General features: G+C 43.6%; 1 protein-coding gene across 5 annotated transcripts in view; it reads right to left on the bottom strand.

Moving 5' to 3' along the window:
* Window positions 1-975: 975 nt before the first annotated feature.
* adissp (adipose secreted signaling protein) overlaps window positions 976-23,673 on the bottom strand; it is a 150,254-nt gene continuing 127,556 nt past the window's right edge. For 3 of the 5 annotated variants that reach the window (XR_011353255.1, XR_011353254.1, XR_011353253.1), the window contains exons 6-7: window positions 20,558-20,768; window positions 1,322-1,407 (exon numbers count right to left, since the gene is read on the bottom strand). Coding sequence is in view for 1 of the 5 variants with exons in the window: in XM_069923506.1 (XP_069779607.1) it covers window positions 1,307-1,407 (101 nt within the window). In the remaining 4 variants the exon portion in view is untranslated. Of the gene's footprint in view, window positions 1,408-11,868; window positions 12,025-20,557; window positions 20,769-23,673 lie in introns of all 5 variants that reach the window. The other 2 variants (XR_011353256.1, XM_069923506.1) reach the window with 2 other exon arrangements.

A 23,673-nucleotide genomic window follows, 5' to 3' on the forward strand; every position in this document is an offset into this window, starting at 1 on the left:
CCCCCAGGCTAACCATGATACCAATTATTTTTAAATCTACTTTCCGATTAGGCCCTGCACTGTTTAACTGTTCTTTTCTCCACATCCTGAACTTTGTTGTACCCTGAACTTTCTGATTTACTGTAATGCTACATCCTGCATCTTTGTTATATAATTGCCCTACTTGCTCTTATTTACAGATTGACTTGTTGGGATAGCCCACAGAACAAAGGTTCAAGGTTCCTTTATTCTCAAAAGTAAAACATGAAAATCTGCAGACACCATGGTTTAAATAAAAACACAAAACTGGAGAAACTCTGCAGGCCAAATAGTGTTATTATATTGTAAAGGTAAAAATATGTTTCAGGCTAGAGTCCTTCATCAAGGTGTGGAAAAATGTCAGCAGGCGTCCGAGCAAAAGAGTGGTGGAGTGGGGTGGTCGCAAAGGCAGGAGGTGATGGGTGGAGAAGGGAGGGAGGGGACAGCATCAAGCAAGGGTTGGGGTGCGGGGGGTAGAATGGCTGGGTCAAGCCTTTATTGTCGTTTTTCCTTTATATGGCTTGTAAAGAGGCCGCTTTTCAGTGCCCCTACCCAGAGGAGAAAGAGATTAAAAGAGAAGGCCTTCGGAGACAGAGTGTCCGTGGATCGTGTCACCTCCTCCAAGACCGCATGCTCCCACGATGAGCCTGAGCTCTGGGAGTCTGAGCCCCCATCCTCAACCAGTGGTTCTGAACTCTCAATGCGATTCGGAAGCCAACAGCGTCTGAGGCCCCTGGGGAACTCTGTATTTTCCCCTGGTAACTTAGTTTCTGAAGTCCAGGTCACATCCTAGTAAATCCTCTCTCCACTTTGTTGACCTAGACTTTGGGATAACGTTTCTAGAGGGCAACAAACTTTTGACTTGGTTACAGGAATATTGTAAATCTAACCCGGTCACCATCTACTATTCTTCTATTCTGTTACTGGAATAGGAATTTAAAAAAAAATACAAACCAATTAACAATGTATTTCATTTATTTCATAAAATAAACACATTCTGCATTATACTTCAATGCAAATAATCTTCAATTCAACCAATATATAGCAACATGTTTGTTCCCACACAACTTTTCACAGGCATTGCTTAACTCATTTTCATTTGTTTATATTAAATGCTCAATGTGAAATGACATTACAAGCAGAATACTGAAGTACAAGAGAGAGAGAGAGAGGGGGGGAGAAAGCGGGAGAGAGTGTACAATCTTTTGAGAGTTATTTCACAGCTTAGCTGATGCGGCATTGTGTGGTGACCGTCGTGGCTGAAGGCTGTGCTTTGTCCCGGCGTCAACTAATCAAAGCCCTGCCAGTCACTTTGCTCGGAGTCGTACTCCAGTTCTGAGCCAATGCACCTGACACCTTCCAACAGCATGGGGGTCCCGTGGATTCGATCTGAAACACACAGATGGAGAGGGCTACTTGAGTAAAAGCAGCTTCAGGAAGTGCGGCGAATGGATTGAATTTGCCTGCCTTCACTAAAAGACGAGAAACACGGGTTGACAGACTGAGAGGTGGAGGGAAGGGGTGGTGCGGTTAGCATAGCAGTTAGTGCAATGCTGTTACAGTGCCAGCGATCTGTGTTCAAATACGGTGCTGTCGTTAAGGAGATTGTACGTTCTGCGTGGGTTTCCTCTGGCGCTTAGGTTCCCTCCGGCGCTTAGGTTCCCTCCCACCATTTGAAACATACCGGGGTTATAGGTTAATTGAGATATTTGGGTGGCACAGGCTCGTGGAACAGGAGGGTCTGTTACTATGCAGTAGGCATTATTTAAATTTATACATTAAAAAAATTTATATAATCGTTCTTGTTACATTTATCATGGGTTTGATTAATTTATAAAATCCAAGATGGTAGCAGAGAGTGGGAATTCTTTTTACAATGTTGAGTTATGGGGAAAGGTTAGGACTTTATTGCCTGGACCATTGGAGAATGGGGGATATTTGGATAGAGGCACAGTATACCACATCATGAGGGGTATAGTTGGGGTAAATGCAAGCAGAGTTCTTCCATTGAGTTTAGGTGAGACAAGACGGAGAGGACATTGGTAAAGGGAGAAAGGAGAAATGTTTAAGGGGGTCATTCAGGGGAACCTCTTCACTCAGGGGGTGGTTAGAGAGGGGCACAATCCGCCAGTGGAAGTGGTGGATGGGAGTTTGATTTCAACATTTAGGATTGGACAGGTACATGGATAGGAGGGGTTTGGAGGACTATAGTAAAAATGCAGGTGGATGGGATTAGGGGAACATACAGTGCCCTCCATAATGTTTGGGTCAAAGGCACATTTTTTTCCTTTATTTGCCCCTGTGCTCCACAGTTTTAAATTTGTAATCAAACAATTCACATGTGATTAAGTGCAGATTCCAGATTTTATTAAATGGTATTTGTGTACATTTTAGTTTGACCATATAGAAATGACAGTATTTTTTTAAAAATGGAATACATAGTCCTCCCATTTCTGGACACCATAATATTTGAGACTCACAGACATCACCAGGTGCTGAGTGTCTTCTGTGCTGATGTCTGCCGGGTCTCTGCTGCAGCCATCTTCAGCTCCTGCTTGTTTCAGGGGCTTGTCCACTGAAGTTTTCTCTTCAGCATATGAATGCCATGCTCAATTGCATTTAGATCAGGTGACTGACTTGGCCATTCAAGAATTTTTCCAGTGTCTATCCTTGAAAAACTCCTTGGTTGTTTTAGCAATATGTTTGGGATCATTCTCTTGCTGTAACGTTGAACCACCGTCCAATGCGCTTGGAGGCATTTGCTCAAACTTGAGGAGATAAAATGTTTCTGCACACCTCAGAATTCATTTTGCTACCGCCATGAGCAGTTACACCATCAATGAAGGTAAGTACACCAGTACCTGTGGCAACCCTACATGCCCGGGCCCTAAAACCCCCAACCACCACGTTTCACAAATGAAGTGGTATGCTTTGGATCTGGGCAGCTCCTTTACACCTCCACACTTTGCTCTTACCATCGTTCCGATACATAATCTTGGTCTCATTTGTCCACAAGTCTCTTTTCCAGAATTCTACAGGGCCTTTTAAATACTTATCGGCAAACTGTAATCTGGCCATCCTGTTTCTGTGGCTAACGAGTGGTCTGCATCTTGCAGTGTCGCCTCTGTATTTCTGTTCAGGAAGCCTTCTGCGGACAATGGTCATTGACACATCCACATGCTCTTTCTTATTAATGATGTTCCAAACAGTTAATTTTGGTCATCTTAACATTTGGCCGATGTCTTTTACTGTTTTATTCTTGTTTTTCAGCTTCATAACGGGTTATTTGACTTTCATTGGCGCAACTCTGGTCCCCATGTTGAAAAATGGCAACCACAGACTCCAAAGGTGATGAAAACCTTAGAATCAGGCCCAGCTCTCTTATACCTGCACCAATAAAACAATTAAATGTACCAGAGTACCCACAAATACCCTTGAAGGCAAATGTCCCAAACATTATGGTGCCCTGAAATGGGGGAACTATTGAGTGCAGTTATTTCTACATGGTCAAGCCAAAATGTATACAAATGACCTTGAATAAAAGCTGGAATGTGCACTTTAATCACACAAGGCTCCAACACCTCAGTGGTTAGAGCACTGGTCTTGTAAACCAGGGATCGCAAGTGCGTCGCTCACTGGGGCCTCATTTCTGTGAGGGGAACCGGACAAAGTGGCCACCGCTCAGACTTCCTTATGGTAGACAAAATTAAAGAATTTCATGTATGTTACAATATAAATATTGTATTATGTGACAATAATGGAACCTTTACATGTAAATGAATCGCAAAAAGTTAGCTTGCAGATGCAGCAGGTTATTAAGAAGGCAAATGGAATGTGGCCTTCATCGCTAGAGGAATTGAATTCAGGAGTAGGGAGGTAATGTTGCAACTGTATAAGGTACTGGTGAGACCGCACCTGGAGTACTGTGTCCAGTTCTGGTCTTCATATTTGAGGAAGGATATACTGGCTTTGGAGACGGTCCAGAGGAGGTTTACTAGGTTGATCCCTGGGATGAAGGGGTTGACTTATGATGAAAGATTAAATCGTCTAGGATTGTATTCGCTCGAGTTCAGAAGAATGAGAGGAGATCTTATAGAAACATATAGGATTAGGAAGGGTATGGATAGGATAGATGTAGGAAGGTTTTTTGAACTGGCCGGAGAAACTAAAACGAGAGGACACAGTCTCAAGATTCGGGGGAGTAGATTTAGGACAGAGATGAGGAAAAATAGTTTTTCCCAGAGAGTAGTGAATGTTTGGAATTCTCTAACCAGGGAAGTGGTTGAGGCTGCCTCATTAAACATATTTAAAATTCGGTTAGATAAATTTTTACATGATAGAGGAATTAGGGGATACGGGGAGAAGGCAGGTAGGTGAAGTTAGGTCATAAATTAGATCAGCCATGATCGTATTGAATGGCGGAGCAGGCTCGATGGGCCATTTTTGGCCTACTCCTCTTCTTACTTCCTATGTTCCTAAATTGTTTGATTACATGTCAATTATTTGACTGGGGCAAATAATGTCTCGGTCCCAATCATTATGGAGAGCACTGTATAGTTTGTCACAGACTAGATGGGTTAAATGGACTGTTTTCGTGCTGCTGTGTTCGATGGTTCGAAGTTGCCAGTTTCAGTCAGGAACACATCTGGGAGATTGGAGGGAAGAACTTTACCAGTAGGTGGCAGCACAGCTCACATGATCAGTTCTGCTGGGGCCAAAGCTGAGACAAACTACATTTTCTCTTCTCAATATACCCCTGCCATTGCCCACAATCCCTCTCTCCTCCCAGATTTCGTCACCCGCTGCTGCCGCCACCTTCTCCGTGGATAACGCTGGCCTCAACTCATGGTCATAGCTTGCTCTAACGTCCAACGCTTCACCCACTGCTCAGCCCACGCTGACTTTTCACAAGCATTCTCTGCCGCAGGTGAAAACCAGATCAGGGCTCAAAGCGAAAGTACAGCCATGCTATGCCTCCAAATGCTCAGAGATGCGGCACAGCAGTCTCGCCGCTCCAGTGAGGCAGGTTGAATCCCGGCCTCTGGTGTTGCCTGGTTGGAGTTTGCATGATTTTCCTGTGACTAAAGGGGTCACCGGGTGCTCTGGTTTCCTCCCAAATCCCAGGTCAGTCAGTTAATTGGCCGCTGAAATTTGTGTGAATGACAAGGGTACAGGATTAATATAAATGGGAGCTTAATAGTCGGTGCAAACTGGATGGGCTGAAAGGCCCATCTCTACCCTGAATGACCATGTACAGAGCAGAGATTATATTCCTTGCATTTTTTTTTCAATATTGTTAATTTTTTGGGCCTGCCTTTTTTCAGTTCTTGCTCTCTCTGCCTCACCGAACTCTGGTACCACAGTACACAAAGGTGCTGGAGTAACTCAGCAGGTCACACAGATGGAAGTCGACATTTTGGGCCTGAACCCTTCTTCAGGAGTGCAGACGATTAGGCAAACGGCTGAAGGAACAGGCAGGTTGGGTGTGGTGTGGCGTGGAGGCTTACAGGAGGGGGGGGGAAGAGGAGGACACTGAGAAGTGATGGGGAGAGGGCTGAGAGAGAAGGCTCTTGGATAAGAGAAGGAAGGGGAGGGGCTGGGAAGGTGGAAGAAGGGAGACGGAGGGATGAAGAAAGGAGACTGACCAGGGTTAACAGAAATTGGAGAATTGTCTGGTTGGGGAATTCTGTAAAACCCCCGATATCCAGGAATACAAGCAACTGCCAGCGTCAAGCAACCAGCAAAAAAAAATTGAGGAAAATGAAAAGGTAAAAAACACGTATATTTAAAATCGGCGCGTCTCACTGATAGTTCGCCAATCCAAGCAACCACACAATCTCAAGCAACTGGAAAATAGACTTATCTGACATCTACCTGTCCCCATAGGTGCCAGATACCAGGTATTTTATTCTATAACATGCTGTTCTTCCAATTTACGAGTGGCTTCAACTTGGCAGTACGAAGCCATGGACAGACATGTCAGTATGGCAATGGGGTGTGGAATTGAAGTGGTTGGCCACTGGGAGGTCCTTCGCGAAGGTGCTGAATGGAAAGATCTCCCAGTCGGCTTCCAGTCTCTCTGACGTAGAGGAGGCCACAATGGGAGCACCGCGTGCAGTAGATGACCCCTGCGGATATACAAATTAAGTGATGCTTCACTCGGACGGACTGTTTGGGGGCCCGAATGGTGGTGAGGGAGGGTTGGGAGCGAAAGGGTAGTCTTGATGTCATAAGGGTAGGAACCAAGGGGACGAGTGGCTGAGGGAGTCCCTGTGGGAAGTGAAGAGGGGAGGAAAGGGGAAGATGTATCTGGTGGTGGGTTCACGTGGAGGACAATATACTGGAGTAGCCTAATACCTGAATATGCCAGAGATGGTCTGATCTCAGAAGCTAAGCAGGCTCAGGCCTGGTCAGAACTTGGAGGGGAGACTGCTGAGGAACACCTGGTGCTGTAGGTTTCTGTGAGGGGCGCTGGATAAAGTGATGACCTTCTGTCTGCCTAATGGTGGACAAAATTAAGGAATTTCACGTATTTTACATTGTAAATGACAATTAAGGAACTTTTATGTTTGGATGCAGAGGCTGGTGGAGTGGTAGGTGAGAACAAGGGGAATCTTGTCTGTGTGGTGCGTGGGGGTGGAGGGGGCCAGGGCGATGGAGGAAATGCGGGTAAGGGCTGAGTTGATGGTGGTTGAGGGGAAGCCACGTTTTCTGGTGAAGGAGGATATCTTGCAAGTCCTCGGAGAAGATGTGGCAGAGATGGATTAATTGAGAGAAAGGAATGGAATCCTTACAGGAGACATGGTGCGAAGAGGTGTAGTTGAGGTAGCTGTGGAAGTTGGAGGTTTGCACCAAATATCTGGTGATAGTTCACCTTCCAAAAAAGAGACAGGTCGAGAAAGAGTTTCTGGAATTTGAGGGCAGGTCGGAAGTTGGCAGCAAAGTGGATAAAGTTGACGGGCTCATCAATGGTGTCACTGGAACGGAGAAAGAGCTGAGGAGTCTTGCAGCTCATGCTCCATAGCACCAATGAAAGGAGAGGCAAAGCTGGGACCCATGGCGACACCTTGGATTTGGATAAGGTGGATTGACTGAGGGACATTTAGGTCTATTATTGAGGAAGAGGCAGAGAGACTTGAGGTTTTCTTTGAGCGGGATGGAGGTCTATGGAAGTGGATGCCCATGTGAAAATGAAACTGTCTAGTGCAGGGAACTGAAAGTTGTCAAAAGTGATGGAGGGCATGTGTGGTATCGCACGATGGAGGTGGGAAGGGACTGGTGCAGGGGAGACAAAAAGGAATCGAGGTAGTATGATATCAGTTTGGAAGGACAGGAGCACACGGAGACGATGGGTCTAATGGGGCAGTTGGGTTTGTGGATCTTGGGTTGGAGATAGAACCAGGCAGTGCGGGGTTGGGAAACAATGAGGTTAGAGACTGTGGGAGGGTGATTCCCGGAAGTAATGAGGTCAGTAATGGTGGTGGGAGACTGTGGTCTGATGTTTCTTGTTGGGGTCCTGTTAAAGAGGAGGTTGTTGTGCGGCCTTAGCAAGGTGGAGGTCAGTACCTCGACACCCTGTCTCCTTCCCCGTTCCCCTTCAAACATACATCACATGAATTCCTGCCCTTTCCAGACTTTTTTTTTATCACGAGACCAAACAAATGCCAAATTAAACTGAATCTCTGCTGCCAGAACATGGTCTCTCTGTTTGCTACATATTCATCCCTGGGACCCTTTTATACTTGACCACTTTTAAACTTCCACTAATACCTCTGGAAGCCCATTCCAGGTACCTGTTGCTCTCTTTGTGTTAAAAAAAAACACCCTAAATTTCCTGCAAACCTACATGCATCATACAGGTAATTACAGGTTATGAGGTTAAAGATGAGAAAGAGAGGTGGGTGAAACAGGAGAGAGAGAGAGAGAGAGAGAGAGAGAGAGAGAGAGAGAGAGAGAGAGAGAGGGGGGGCATTGAAGGAGAAAGATGGGAGAGAGGGAAGTGAAAGAGAATGGAAAGAGAGAAGGTTGAAAGAGAAAGGGGAGAAAGACAGAGGGTTGAAAGAGAGGGAGTTGGTGAAAGAGAAAAGGAGAAAGGGGTAAGAGAGGGAATGAAAGAGAAAGGAGGGAGGGTTGAAAGAAAAAAGTGGGAGAGAGGGGGTGGAAAGAGAAAGGAGGGTGAGGGGGAAATGAGAGAGAAGGGATGAATTAGAAAGGACGATGAGAGGGTTTGAAAGAGAGAGGAGGTGAAAGAGAATGGAAGGAGAGAAGGGGTTGAAAGGAAGGTGAGAGTGAGGTGAAAGAAAGAGAGAGAGGGGGTGAATGAAAAAGGGAGAGGGGGTGAAAGAGGAAGGGGGAGTTCAAAAAGTGAGAGTGAGGAAGTGAAATAGGATGAAATAGAAAGAGAACGAATGAATAAGTGAAAAGATATTGTCGGCAAGAAAGTGTGAAAGATGCAGCAGGGAAAGTTGAGGGAAAGAAGTGGGAGAGGGAGCAAAAAAAAAAGGCCAAAGACCTCCTGAACTTGGGGGGTCACTGTAATTGAAAATTCATGAAGAGTATGTGCTATGCTGGCTGCAGTTTCCTCTGCTCATTAGTGCTGGGAGCTCTGAGTCAGATCAGAGAACTCTGATCTGTAATGGACTTGCTAACGCTCAAGTGTGAGCATATGTAATAAACTACGCACCCACACACATCTGCAGGAACACCCTGAGGCCCACTCTGAAGCCTGTTATTTATGACTGCCTTCTACCGGCAAACAATGTGAGTCCTTTATTGACATTCTGCTATCATGCAAGCGTTCCTGCTGCTTGCGGCTTTGAGAACAACCTGCTCTGCGGGAAGCAGTTTGGCTCTCAAACTGTTGCCTCCTGATCTTGAATGGCTAATATTATTAATGAGATGTCACCTCAGATCATGTTGAATATGAATAAAATCCATAGCAATCTTGCTCATGGGATCAAAAAAATGGCCCACGGATTGCAGAAAGAAAAGGGCACCACATAGAAGTCGGGAACATGACAAGAGAAAGGTAATAGTGTGCAGTTCTGGTCGCCGAGCTTTCAGGAAGATATCATTAAGCTGGAAAGAGTGCCCAGGGATATGACAGGACTTGATTTATAAGGAGAGACTGGATCAACTGAAGCTTGTTTTCTCTGAAGCCTCGGAAGCAGAGCCACTAAAACATTTGTGCACTTATTAAAAATACTCTTCAGAATGTACAGGGGTTGAGGTTAATTTTTAAAGATTAAAAAAAAGCATAATTTTATCTGCAGCACGGAGGAAGTCGATTCCGGCCACTTCAACGTGTGCCGTCCAATTACACCCCAATTAACCTACAACTCCCGCACATGTTTGGAGGGTGGGAGGAAACCAGAGCACCAGGGGAAAACCCATGCAGTCATGGGGGGAACGTGCAAACTCCTTATGGACAGCGCTGGATTCGAACCCGGAGTGCTGGTGCTGTAAAAGCATCACGCTCAACCGTGCTGCCTACATGGGTTCATGGGGCAGAAGGGCCAGTTGCCGCTCTGTGTGTGTAAATTTATAAATTTAACACTTAAGGGAAAGGAGGGACCCCGGGAGTTCATGCAGGAATGGAGAGAGAAGGTTGAAAGAAAAAGGGGAGAAAGACAGAGGGTTGAAAGAGAGGGAGTTGGTGAAAGAGAAAAGGAGAGAGGGGGAATGAAAGAGAAAGACGCTTAGTCACAATCTTATTATAATGCAAATGGCCTTTATGAAACAATATTTATGTATTGGTACAGATGAATACTTGCACTGCATATCTGGGTGTGTGTTATGTCTGGTTGTGTGTCTGCATGTTTTGCACCGAGGACCGGAGAATGCTGTTTTGTCGGGTTGAACTTGTACATTTCATTTGACGGCTATTTCTGCTTCTATATTTTATATTCTTTAAAACAGCATGACAAAGATGTAACTAGAAGCCTAAAAAGAGAATAATTTGATTTCCATTAAACCATCACAAATGCAAGGAACTTTAAAAAGATGTGGCACATCCATCAAGATGTGCAACATTGCTTCATTCAATAACTAGCCCCGTGGCTTTACCATGACATTTGGTAGCAAGGAAGGGAATTGTTCTTAACCTTTACAAACCACTGGTTAATGCAACTTTATTACAGCGCCAGCAACTCGGGTTCGAATCCAGCGCTGTCGGGAAGGGGATTGTACGTTCTCCCTGCTTCTGCGTGGGTTTTCCTTCGGGTGCTCCGGTTTCCTCCCACCCTCTGAAAACGTACGGGGGGGGGGTGGTGTTGTAGGTTCATTGGTGTATTTGGCAAGTATGGGCTCATGGATCAGAAGGGCCTTTACCAAGCTCACTTTCATCTAATTTAGTCCATTAGACCATCAGCTGCAAGTTGCCCTCTATTCTGCCTTGGAGGTATATTGGCAGATCTTCATCCCTGTGTGTAAATCCTGGAACTCCTGACCCCACCAAGTGAGCAATTTCACATGAAAGACTGTGGCTCACTAATGCTTCCCCCAAGGGAAATCGGGATAACCAGCTGCACAAGATGTTGTTGAGAAAAAACACACACCAAAATGCTGGAGGAACTCAGCCAATTTCACAGCGTCCATAGGAGATAAAGATATATTACCGACATTTCGGGCCTGACCCCTTGCTCAAGGATTAAGCAAAGAACAGGAAGGTGTCAGAAAAAGACAGGGCTGGCTGGGGGAGGAGTCCAGGCCAACAAAAGGTGCTAATTGGACATGATAAGAAGAGAGGTGAGAATTGATTTTGGCTCTGTGAAAGGAGACAAAGGGAAGAGGGGAGAGAGAGAGAGAGAGAGAGAGAGAGAGAGAGAGAGAGAGAGAGAGAGAGAGAGCGCGAGCGAGAGCGCTGGGGGAAAGACAACAGGGGAAGGTCGGGGTGGTGTGTTTAAGGGAAGCCAGAGAAGTCCGGTTGGAGTGTGCCCCGACAGTAGATGAGGTGTTGTACCTCCAATTTGTGGGTAGTTTCACTCGGGCAGTGCATGGACAGACACATCAGCAGGGGAATGGGATGGGGAATTGTAATGGGTGGCCACTGGGAGATCCACGCTATTGCAGCGGACAGAGCCGAGATGCTCCACAAAGTGACCTCCCAGTCCATGCCCAGTCTCTCCGATGCAAAAACCACAACGGGAGCATCGGATGAAGTAGATGAACTCTGCAGATTCACAAGTGAAATATTGCTTAACTTGAAGACTGCACCTGGAGTAATGCTGGGAGCTCTAATTATTGAGCTGTAGGAAAGATATTACACTAAAACCCCAGTTATCCGTAATTCAAACACCCGGCAACATCAAGCAACTGGCACAAAAAAACTATCAAGAAAAATAAATAAATAAAAATTAAGATTAATAAAAATTTGAATGTAAAATTGCAACAGTCAAGATGGAAGATGCAACAGATGAAGATGGAAACAAATATTCAGCCAGCGGAGAGCCTTGGTTGTGCTTTGCTCGTAGCAGCTGTTTGAATAAAGTTGTGTTTGAATGAAGAGCTGGTTGATGCCATTCGCCGTTGGTTGCCTGCTTAGTAAGAGGCTCTCTCCCTGTTTAGTAGGAGTCTTTAACATTATTAGTATTTTATTAAGTATATTAGGAAGGCTTTATCTTTAAACTTGGGTGAGAGTGTGTTAATTATCTAAAATGTTAAATTTATATTTAAATTTATTTAATTTTTTTATATTTAGACATACAGCATGGTACTAGGCCATTTTGGCCCACAAGTCCATGCCGCCCAATTTACATCCTACACCCCTGGTACATTTTGAACAGTGGGAGGAAACTGGAGCCCCCGGGGAAAACACCGCATAGTCACGGGGAGAACATACAAACTCCTTACAGACAGCGCAGGATTTGAGCCCAGGTCCCGATCGCTGGCACTGTAACAGCGTTGCGCTAAGTGCTACACCAGTCGTACCGCCCCGTTATTGTTCATCTTTCTTTCTGGCGGCTCCGTGGAGATGCAGTGACGGTTCAATGTTTTCAAAGAATGTGACTGAAAATAAAGCAAAATTCTTTAAGGCTTCTTTATTCATGCAAGTGAAGTTTGTTAAGTGTAAGTACGGTGTAGTATTTTTGTCATTTAAACTGCTATTCTTAATGCAGGTGTATTAGTTAGGCACTGCAAAAGTGAGTCTCATGCAACCAGAAAACCTGCTTATCCAGTATCTACTGTAGATGCTGATAGCAGCTGGAAGAAGGTGCACAGGGATGTAACAGGGACTGGAGGACTAGAGTTACAAGGAGAGACTGGAGCTTTGTTTCCCTGGAGCTTAGGAAGCTGAGAGGGGTGGGGGGAACCTTACAGGGTATATAAAATCATGAGGGGCTTAAATAAAGCAAATGGTCTCAGTCTTTTTCCCAGGGTAATTGGGTCTAAAACTAGAGGGAATTGATTTAACAGGAAAGATTTGGAGAAGGGCTGAGGGCCTGGAACGTCAGTTATAGATCTTCACTTCCTTTGGATATTGCGAGTTCCTCCTGCATTTCTGTATATTTACTAAGATTGAGGGACCCCAGGGGCAACTTTTTCCAGACCAGGTGGCAGGTATATGGAATAAGCTGTCAGAGGAAGTGGCAGGAGAAGGATACAAGTGGAGAGTTGGAATGATGCAAACTGTTTAGAGCAGGGGTGACCAACCTCTCAGTCTTTAATTAAGGCATACAGCGCAGTAACAGGCCATTTCGACCCACGAGTACTAAAGTAGGTTAATTGAGCGGCACGGACTCGTGGGCTGAAATGGCCTGTTACCGCGCTGTATGTCTAAATTAAAAACTTAGAGGTTGGTCACCCCTGGTTTAGAGGGATATGGGACAAACACAGGTAAATGGGATGAAGTTGGGTAGACAACCGGGCCGGCAGTGTGACTCAATAGGCAATAAATTCAGGCATTGAAACCTTCATCCCAAGAGAATAAAAATAAATTGTGTGATTCTGACCCTATAAACCAGGGCTGGGTTGCCTGAAGTTTGCAGACTATTGTTCCCCACCCCAGTGTCCCAAACAGTGCTAATCCTGCCCTCCTTTAAACAGCTATATAAATTTAGAGATACAGCAGGTAACAGGCCCTTCCAACCCATGAGCCTGTGGTGCCCAAATACCCCTACTGATGGACAGACCCTGTACATTTTTGGAGGGTGGGAAGCACTTGGAGGGAACCCTCACACATCGAGGGGTAAATGTACAAATTCCTTACAGGCTGTGACGTATTTGAACCTGGGTTGCTCATGTTGTAACAGCCTAGCTTGGAGACCCTTTATCCATGTAACAAATTCGCCCTCTTCCAGATGCTGGAATCTTAAGCCAACAAAGAGCTGCTGCGGGAAACTCAGTAGGTGATGAAGCATCCATGGGAAGTAATAGGTGGGTCAACGTTTCGGGTCTGAGCCCCTCGACAGGGATGAGGAAAAATAGGCATACACCAGAATAAAAAGGTGGAGGAGGGGGAGGCGGAGAGGAGGGATGAGCAGGTAGCAGGAGAATACAGTTGGAAGTAATGTCACAGAAATGTTGGAGGAGTAAAACACCAAAGTCTCCAGACACCGTGGTTGAAGTAAAAACACAATGCTGGAGAAATTCAGTAGATCAAACAGTGGACTATAGGGGCACCTGCCTAGATTTTGCTCATGCCTTGATGAAGGGTTCAAGCCCAAAATGTGGGCTATGAGTCTTTATCTTTGCTACATAGAGTACAGTGCTTGACCTGCCGAGTTTCACTCTGCTGGAGGATCTCAGCAGGTCTTGCACCGTCCCTGGGATGTTTCGGGCCTGGGCCCTGCTTCAAGGTACGAGTTAAAAAGCAATGTCTAATGTTCAGTCAACATTTTGGGTCGAGACCCTTCATGGAGATTGGGACCCAACCCGAAACGTTGACTGACCATAGACACTGCTCAGTTCCTACAGCAGTTAAATGCGCTCGCTGATTATTCCGTTTGTGTGCTTTCTGTACGTGCATTAAGCCTGTTCTGAATGTGTTGCACAGATGTCTGAATCCCAGCCAAAAGCTCTGTAATTCCTTGTGTTGAGAAAATAATCCTTTATTATTTCCTTTCCTTAATCAAGTCATGGCTTTGAGCAAAGCACTTCCATGAATTCTGATTCTCCATTAAAAAATATTCTTCTGAAATTTGAACTGGCTTGTTTTATTTTTTAAAACACTGCTAAATCTTCACTCCTACTTCCAACTCAAGTCGTCACATCAAGTTTATCGTCATCAAGTATCACCTGACGAAACAGTGTTCTCCGGTCCCCAGCGCAAAACATGCAGACACACAACCAGACATAAGGCCATAATACACATACAGATAAACCATACACATGCAGGGCAGGTATTTCATCTGTACAAATAAATATAGACTCATGAATATGAGAGTCTTGGAGGGTCAGTGCGAGCAGTTCCTTTGGTTGTTCACATTCTCACTGCCCGTGGGAAGAAGCTGTTCCTCACCCTGGGGGTGCCGGCTCCGAGCCTCCTGTATCTCTTCCCCAATGAGAGCAGCTGAAAGATGCTGTGTACAGGGTAGAAGGGATCCTCAATGATTTTGCGCGCCCTTGACGATCCAGGCAGATCATGTTGATGGGGCGGGGGGGGGGGGGGAAGGGAGACTCCAGTGTTCTTCTCTTATAATCCTATGGATTGTCCACTGATCCATTTCTCTGTAGCAACCGTACTACACTGTGAAGCAGCCGGTCAGGACACTATAAATAGGCTCCTTCAATGTGGTGAAAACTCCAGAGGGTTGTTAACTCGGCCAGCGCCATCACCAGTCTTCACTCTTTCAAGGACATCTACAAGAGGCAGTGTCTAAAGCAGCCTCTATCTTCAAGGATCCTCACCACCCTCTTCAAACTTCCGCCATTGGGAAGGAGGCACAGTCAGCCTCAAGACGAACACCCAATGGCACAAGGACAGCTTCTTCCCCTCCGCTATCAGATTTCCGGACCACAGACTCTACCTGACTTTATCCCATTTTCTTGCACTCTTATTTATATTTTGAAAAGTAATCGATTGCTCAACACGCTGCTGTAAATAACAAATTTTACGACATTTCCATGACGACAAGTTCTGATTCTAATTCAGAAGAAGCGGCAAAGCTCCATCAGAACAATCCGTGGGAAGCAGGACTGCCAGCTGAAGACAAATTACGTTGACTCAATTTGCATTCATTCGAGGAATATGAGAGGATCTCGTGGAGGCTTCCACGTGCTGACAAACAGGTTGCAGTGAGGGCACCCCCCCCCCCCCTGGCTGTCACGTCTCGAATGAAGTGGCACAATCTCAGGTAGTTTGGAAGTGAGGTGAGGAGAAATTTCTTCTCTGTAAGGTTGGAGAATCTATTGAATTCTCTACCACAGGTAATCGATGAATAGTTTGCGGCCAGCAACCTCCTGGATGCCAAAGGCATCGGAGATATGGGGAGAGCAAGGCGGATGTGACTGAGACAGTTGATCAGTTGTGATCGTAGTGAATGGAGGGAACAGTGTTGATGGGCAGAAAGGCCTGCTCCTATTTACTACACCCAGCTCAGACTCCGAATTCATTGTCATGAACCTGTTGGTGGTGCGGCAGCATTAAGCGGATAACGCAACACCTTTATAGCGCAAATGATCGGACCAGGGTTCGAATCCCGTGCTGTCTGCAAGGAGTTTGTACCTTCTCCTCGTGTCTATGTGGGCTTTCCCCGGAGGGCTCCGATTTCCTCCCACCGTTCAAAACGTACCAGGGGTGTAGGTTAATTGGGCAGGACAGACTCGCGGGCTGAAATTGCCTAAAAAAAATTTAATCAAAAATGTAAAAAATCCTGGACTAGTCCCTTTTGCCTGCATTTGGCCCATGTACTATGCAACCCATCCTAATCCATATATCTGTCCAAATGTCTTAAATGTCAAAATTCTGCGCACTTCTACAGTTTCCGCTGGCAGCTCGTTCCAGATACAGACCTCTGGTCCACTCAAACCCATGGCCTCTAATTTTAGAATCATCTTCCCTGGGAAACAAACTGTGAATCACACACATTCAATGCCGTGCTTTCGAGTTTTGTTTTGAACTTTGTATTTAATTTCTTTGACAGATACTGTTGGACACCCAACAGGATGCAGAATTCCATTGACCACCTTCCTCCATGCAAGATGGATTCAGGATATCAAACAGAAGGTTCAGGGCATTAAACATAAGATCATTCAATAACTATTTAAGCTGCTCTACACACACTCCTGGCGATGCACCAAGTTCTTCTCATTCTCCCTCAAAAGGAAAGCTCTTTTGTCCTGCATCAGCTTGCTTGGTCCCATCCCTGCTGACGCAAAGGGAAAGGGAAGAGAATTGGTGCTTCAGGGAAACACAAGCAAATCTGAATGTGCAGGGAGGGGACACAGCCTGAGACATCGCAGGCAAAACACTTCCCACCATCGAGAACATCTGTGGGAGACGCTGCTGTCGGAGAGCAGCAGTAGTCGTCAAAGATCCACACCACCCGGCACACCCTCTGTTCTCACTGCTACCATCAGAAAAGAGGTACAATTAGAACCCTACATATGATAGGATTCTGTTCCAGCACTCGCATCGTGAGTTAAAATCATTGCAATTAACAAAAGTGCCCTCAATTGTATTTTTTTAATCTAAATTTAATTTAAATGCTAAAAACCTTTCATGAAACACAATTTAAACTGAGAAAGCATTCACTGCAAGAGACACAACTGTTTTATTTAAATTTTATTTAAACGCCAAAAACTCAGATGTGCGGGCAGTCGGGCAGAAGACCCGTGGTTGGGAGCTCGGATTCGCGGGCGGCCGGTGCAAGGATCCGCAGTCGGACGTGCGGGCGGGCGGCTGGGTAAAGCGTCACTGTGACGCGTATCGCAAGTGTGGGGAAATGTCGGAATTCGAAAGCGAAGGTACTAATTCTGGCCATCGTAAATTCAATATAATGCAAGCCAGAGCATGGTAAGTCAGGGGTCGACCTGTATTGGGACCACAAGACTCGCACCACCAGGTTCAGAAACAGCTGCTACCCCTCCACCATTAGACTCCTCCACAACACACTTAATGACTCTCACTTGTGCACTTTATTGATTGTTTTTTTGTCATTTCTGTATTGTTTGCATTTTTTAATTGGTTCACGTGTACATTGTGTACAGATTTTTTGCACTATAAAGTGATGGCTCTGCCTTGTCTACAGAAAAAAGAATCTCAGGGTTGTAGGTGATGTCATGTATGCGCTCCGACAATAAATCTGACATCTGATGGAGGGATATGGATCAGATCCAAGCAGCAGAAGTTTTTGTTTTCAGCTTAAGATCCGTTCCCACACTGTGCTGATTTATGCAAACTGCAGCTCAAAATAATCATTTTCCACGGAACCATGGAACAAGTAACACAGAAAAAGGCCATTCACCCCATCTAATCCATGGTGAACTATTTATTCCACCTTGTACGATCCACCTGCAACCCGACCTTAGCGCTCCACATCCCCTCCAACCATGAAATTGTCCAAATTTTTCTTAAATGTCAAAATTCAGCATTTCAGTAGGCAGAGCTCATTCCAAAATCTCACCATCCTTTGAGTGAAGAAGTTTCCCCTAATGTTCTCCTTAAATATTTCATCTTTCACCCTTAATGAGTTACAGGGTACGTTTCCCTATCTGGATAATGTCACTACCTGTGGGAAAACACAGGCTGAACTTGACAACAAATTAAAGAAATTTTTAGCAAGAGCTAAAGAACTCAACCTTACATTTAACGAGGGCAAATGTGTGTTCGATGCGACAGAGCTACCCATTCTGGGCTACATTGTCCGCAAGGGCAAAATCCGCCCCAACCCCCTTAAGAAGTTACCACCCCCAAACTCAGCAAAAACCCTTAAAAGGTGTATGGGATTCTTTTCCAACTACTGCAAATGGGTTCGGGACTACACCACGAAGGCACGCCTTCTGTTTGACACTAAATCTTTTTCTCTCTCTCCAATGGCCTTGAAGGCTATCGAGAGAATTAAAGCTGATATTGCCAAAGCTGCATTCTCGTCCATTGACGAGGATGTCCCATTCCAAGTGGAAACTGATGTCTCAGATTGTGCCTTGGCAGGAACCCTTAATCAAAAGGGCAGACCTGTGGCATTCTTCTCCCGCACGTTACGTGAACCTGAACTTAAACATCCTGCCATTGAAAAAGAAGCCCAGGCTATTATTGAAGCTGTTCGCTACTGGAGACACTTTCTAGCCGGCAGAAAATTTACTCTTGTCTCTGATCAGAAATCTGTACCCGACATATTCAGTACTAAACACAGAAGTAAAATCAAGAATGATAAGATGGAACACTGGCGAATAGAACTCTCAACTTATAATTATGAGATCCAGTGCAGACCGGGCAGGTTAAATGATCCTTCTGACGCATTGTCACGATCTGCTGCCGGTGCTCAGCTGGAGGGGCTAAAAGAGATCCATAGCAGACTGTGCCACCCAGGAGTCACGAGATTCTTCCACGACATAAGGGCTAACAACCTTCCTTACTCTCTGGAAGAAGTCAGGAAACTGACTAAAAGCTGTCCTGTTTGCGCAGAATGCAAACCGCAATACTTCAAAGCTCCGGAGGCCACTCTCATCAAGGCAACCCGATCTTTTGAGAGGATTAGCTTAGATTTTAAAGGGCCATTACCTTCCAACCACAAAAATATATATTTATTTACTGTAATTGACGAATATCCTGCGATATCCTGCCCTGACGTCTCGTCAGCGACTGTCCTTAAGTCACTTGACAGAATTTTCAGCATTTTTGTTTTTCCCAATTACATTCATACCGATAGAGGCTCAGCATTCATGAGCGCTGAACTGCGGCGAGCCCTGCTACGAAAGGGAATTGCCACCAGCCGTACCATGAACTACAACCCGCAGGGCAAGGGGAAGGTTGAAAGGGCTAATGCTACAGTCTGGAAGACTGTTAATATTGCTTTAAAAACACATGGTGCTGCCTGAGGAACTACATTCTATTCGGTCTTTATTGTGTACTTCAACAAATCAAACACCTCATGAACATATGTTTGCCTTTCCTAGGAAATCAGGAGCTGTGGTGGACTGGCCAGCCTGTTTATCTGAGCCTGGAACCGTGCTGCTGAAGAGCCACGCTCGGGTGCGTAAAACAGACCCCCTAGTCCAACCAGTTCAGCTACTGCATACTAGCCCCAACTACGCTCATGTTAAATTCCCAGATGGGAGTACTGACACTGTACCCCTAAGAGATTTGGCCTCGCCTAGTTCATCCCTTCATCGCACCCCTACTCAGAGTGAGCCTGAGAGGTTGGACTCACCCCCCACCAGCCTGTGACGCTTAGTTAGCTTTCAGATGGCCATGCTGAGGCTCCACTGACTCACGCTGGTGATTCTGGAGCAGGTCCAGAAGTCAGTCCTTTCCACACTACAGACCCAGGACCTGTTCCAGTTCCCAAGGTTGCAAAGGAGCCACCTGTTTGAGATGAAGCACCAGAATTTGTAAACAACCTGATAGGCTGACATATTCATAAAACATGTCTTTATATTTCGATTGCTTGCTAGATATTGGCGTATTTTGGCTGTTAGAGTATCTCAAGGCCAAACATGGTATCCATGTATCGCTTGCTTCAGTCTTTCCTCGGAGTTGTCCTTTTGACTTTAACCCTTCTTCTGCCGGTGGGGGGGGAGGCGGGGGAGGAGACTGTGGTGAATGTCTGCCAAGCTGCCTGTCTCCCCTCTGGGGAGCCTTGCTGTACTAACATTGACTGTGCATTATCTCTACTGTTAAGGACACTCCCCTTGGATATAACTGTATATGCATCTATTGTCTTTCATTATTGTACCATGAGTTTCTGCTAATAAAAGCCTTGATTATTGTTTGACCGCATCGTCTTTGTCAACTTCATCAATTGGCACTTCATCTATGTACTCTTGTCTCACACGAACTCAGTGGGAATAAAACCTGCTTGAATATCAAATTTCTCCACATTCTCCCATTCTCAATGACCATATTTGTCGACTCGTGTATGAGATGACACCCCACCCCCCCAACCCAGAATTTCCACTTTATTTTTTGACCTATGCTCGCTTGTATTTTTTTTTCTTTGGCTTGGCTTCGCGGACGAAGATTTATGGAGGGGGTAAAAAGTCCACGTCAGCTGCAGGCTCATTTGTGGCTGACAAGTCCGATGCGGGACAGGCAGACACGGTTGTATAAGACTACCCCAAGTCCGGTATTTACCGCTGACCAGTGGAGTGACGCATCCACAATATTTTAAAAGCAAAGATTTCAATTTTATCATCACATTTTAAAATAAACCACTGTCGGCTCCTTGAACAGGCCATTAAATCCTGTACAAAGCCAATGGCAGTCGGGTTGGACCGATGGACCCTGCGGGGGAGGTGCCGATACTTCGCTGTTAAGGTTTGGATTTTAGACGATAATGAAGGGGAGCACTGAGACTTTGCTGAAAAGTTTCAGATTTCATACTTGGCGTATGGTTTTGGAGTGAAGTATTTAAGATTCAAATATACTGTATTTCTTCACCTGTTTCTCTGCCCCGCTTAAAGGCCTCGATTCTTCTTTAGCCAAGAGAGCGCACTTTGGCTTTAAGATGGGGGGATGCAGATGCTGGAATACTGAGTTAAAATCAATCTACAGGAGGAACTGATGAAGTGTTCTGAGCCGAGACGTCGACCATTCTTTTTTCTTCCACTGATACTGCTCGAGCCACTGAGATCCTCCAGCAGATAGCTTTCTGCCAAAATTCCCAGAAAATACCGTATATGCCATTGTATTGGACGATATTTGAAACTTAAAACTTTCACCTTAGAACAGTGGTTCTCAACCTTTTTCTTTCCACTTGTATTCCCTATGCCATAGGTGCTCTGTAATTAGTAAGGGATTGCTTAAGGTGGTTTGTGAGTGGGAAGAAAAAGGTTGAGAACCACTGTCTTAGAATATTCTTCTAAACCCCTCAGACTTTCTGTCCTCTTCTTAAAAGTCATTTCCTTTCAATTGCCTGTTAGTCATTTGTCCTAGAGCAGTGGTTCTGAACCTTTTTATTTTCACTCACATACCAATTTATATCATAGCTGCTCTGTGATTAATAAGGGATTGCCTAAGGTGATTTGTGGGCGGAAAGAAAAAGTTTGAAAACCACTGTTTTTTTTAAATTTTATTTATTAGTATGATTCGCACTTTAAATAAACTTGAATTTTCATTACACAACAGATTGTAAATAATTTTCAATTCTCCCCCCCCCCCCCACTCCCTTACTGATACAAAAGGAAAAAGATCGGAAAAAAAAGAAAGAACACATTCCCGTAATTAAATGAATAATATATATATATTTCTTGATGTAAAAACCATATTTTCAAGGGGGAGTTGGATTAGAAGGTCTGGATTAATCTGTATCCATAAATCTCATTAAAGGCTCTGAAATTTGACAAAAATGGTCATATTCATCTCTCATGTTATGTGATTTTCTTCTATTGGGAGACAATATTACATTAAACGATTCTTCTATTTTTACATTACTTTCCATTTTCCAAATACAATTTCTCGTTACTGCTGTTGTTAAACTCAAAAATCTTTTTTTCTTATTTGTCTAACCCCAACTTAATATCTTTATCATATATATTACCCAACAAAAAAGATTATTGGGTCTCTTTTAATCTTTACTTTTAATATCTTCTCTAACACAGCACATAATTCTTTCCAAAAATCTTTTATCTTTTCACACAACCATACTGAGTGCAAGAAATTACCAACCTCTTTTTTACATCTAAAACATAGAGAAATATGGGTTCAACTTTTCCGGTGTATAGCACATTTGACGTAAAAAAATTGCCATTTGATATCTGATATTGATTGTATTAGTTACACTGTCTCTACATAGTTTCGTCCATATTTCCTCTTGAATTTGTACATTTGAATCCTGTTCCCATTTCAATTTAGTTTTATACAGATTTTTTTTTTCCTTTGTTTTTTGGAGTTTATTATACATGGTAGTTATAAACCTTCTAATAATAAAAGTATCTGTTATAACATATTCAAATTGATTCTGCACCGGAAGTCTCAAATCTGTTCCAGTTTTCCTCTTTGAAAATTTTCTCAATTGATAATATGCAAATATTTTATTTTGTGGTATCCCATATTTCTCCTTTAATTGATCATATGTCATGAAAATTTTACCGCTAAAACAATCTTGAATTTTCTTTATACTTTTTTCATACCAAATGTCCAATCAAGAATTATTAATTGTAAATGGAAGGTTGATTTTGTCTTAAAGTTAATTGCGCCAACTGATAATTTCTTGTACCTCTTTCTACATGTATCCCATTCCATATTCAAAACAAATGTTTTAAAATTAGTATTTCTTTCCTACCTTTAAAAATTTCATAATTCCATTTATACAGTATTTGCTTTGGAAGCTCTTCATCTCTATTATTCATCTCAATATTTACCCAAGGTACCCACATTTACCCTCTCTTTGATATCAGGAGGACCAAAATCCCCATTGAGCTATCTTAAAGTAATTTTTTAAAATTTGGTGGTCTCAAACCTCCTTGATCTTTTTTCCATGTTAACTTTTCCAAACTTATCTTTGCTGATTTTCTTCTCCATAAAAACTCTCTAATATCCTTATCACCTAAAAAAAACATTTCAAGCATCTGAATTGGTAATGTTTGAAATAAGTGTTGAATTCTTGGAAAAATATTCATTTTGAAACAATTCACATGCCCTAGTAACATTATTCGTAATTCCTTCCATTTTTAAAAATCTTCCTCTAATCTTTTTAAAAGTGGTAAATAGTTCAATTTATACAAATTATTGAATTGTTTACTTACCATTATCCCCAAATATTTAACCACATTATTTTGCCATTTAAATTTTACTAATTTATACATTGTGTATAGTTCGCATTAACCACCGGCATCGTTTCACTTTTATTCACATTAACCTTGTATCCTGATACTAATCCATAATCTTTCATTTAATTTATTCAATGAGATTTCTGGTTTAGTCAAATATACTATAACATCATCTGCAAAAAGACTAATTTTATAAATTTTGCCTCCTATCTCAAAACCAATAATTTCCTCATCAAATAACTTCAGCCAAAGGTTCTATTGCCAATGTAAATAGGACTGGTGAGAGTGGGAAACCCTGCCTAGAAGACATTTCTAATCTAATCAAACTTGATATTTGACTATTTACCACTACCTTCACCTTTGATTCATTATACAATGCTTTTATTTCTTTTCTCAGTATCTCAAAGAATCCAAACTTATACAACGCCTTAAATAAAAAGTCCCATTCTAATCTATCAAATGCTTTTTTTCTGCATCTAAAGTAACTACTACAGTTGGTACTTTCCTTTTTTGAGCTACATTTATCAAACAAAAAAATCTCAATATCAGCCATCTTTCTTTTTGTAATAAACCACATCTGGTCCATATTGATGAATTTTGGAAGTATTTTAACCAAACAAATGGCCCACAATTTGGATACAATTTTATAATCGACATTTAACAAAGATATTGGTCTTTGCTTGTAATGGACCTTAACTTTTTTTTGGAATTACCGTTATCAATGCCATCTTGAAAGATTCTGGTACATCATTTACCTCTCTCATTTGATCTTAATATCCTTTTAAA

This window comes from Narcine bancroftii, chromosome 3, assembly GCF_036971445.1.
Source record: "Narcine bancroftii isolate sNarBan1 chromosome 3, sNarBan1.hap1, whole genome shotgun sequence".
NCBI classification, from domain to species: Eukaryota; Metazoa; Chordata; class Chondrichthyes; order Torpediniformes; family Narcinidae; genus Narcine; species Narcine bancroftii.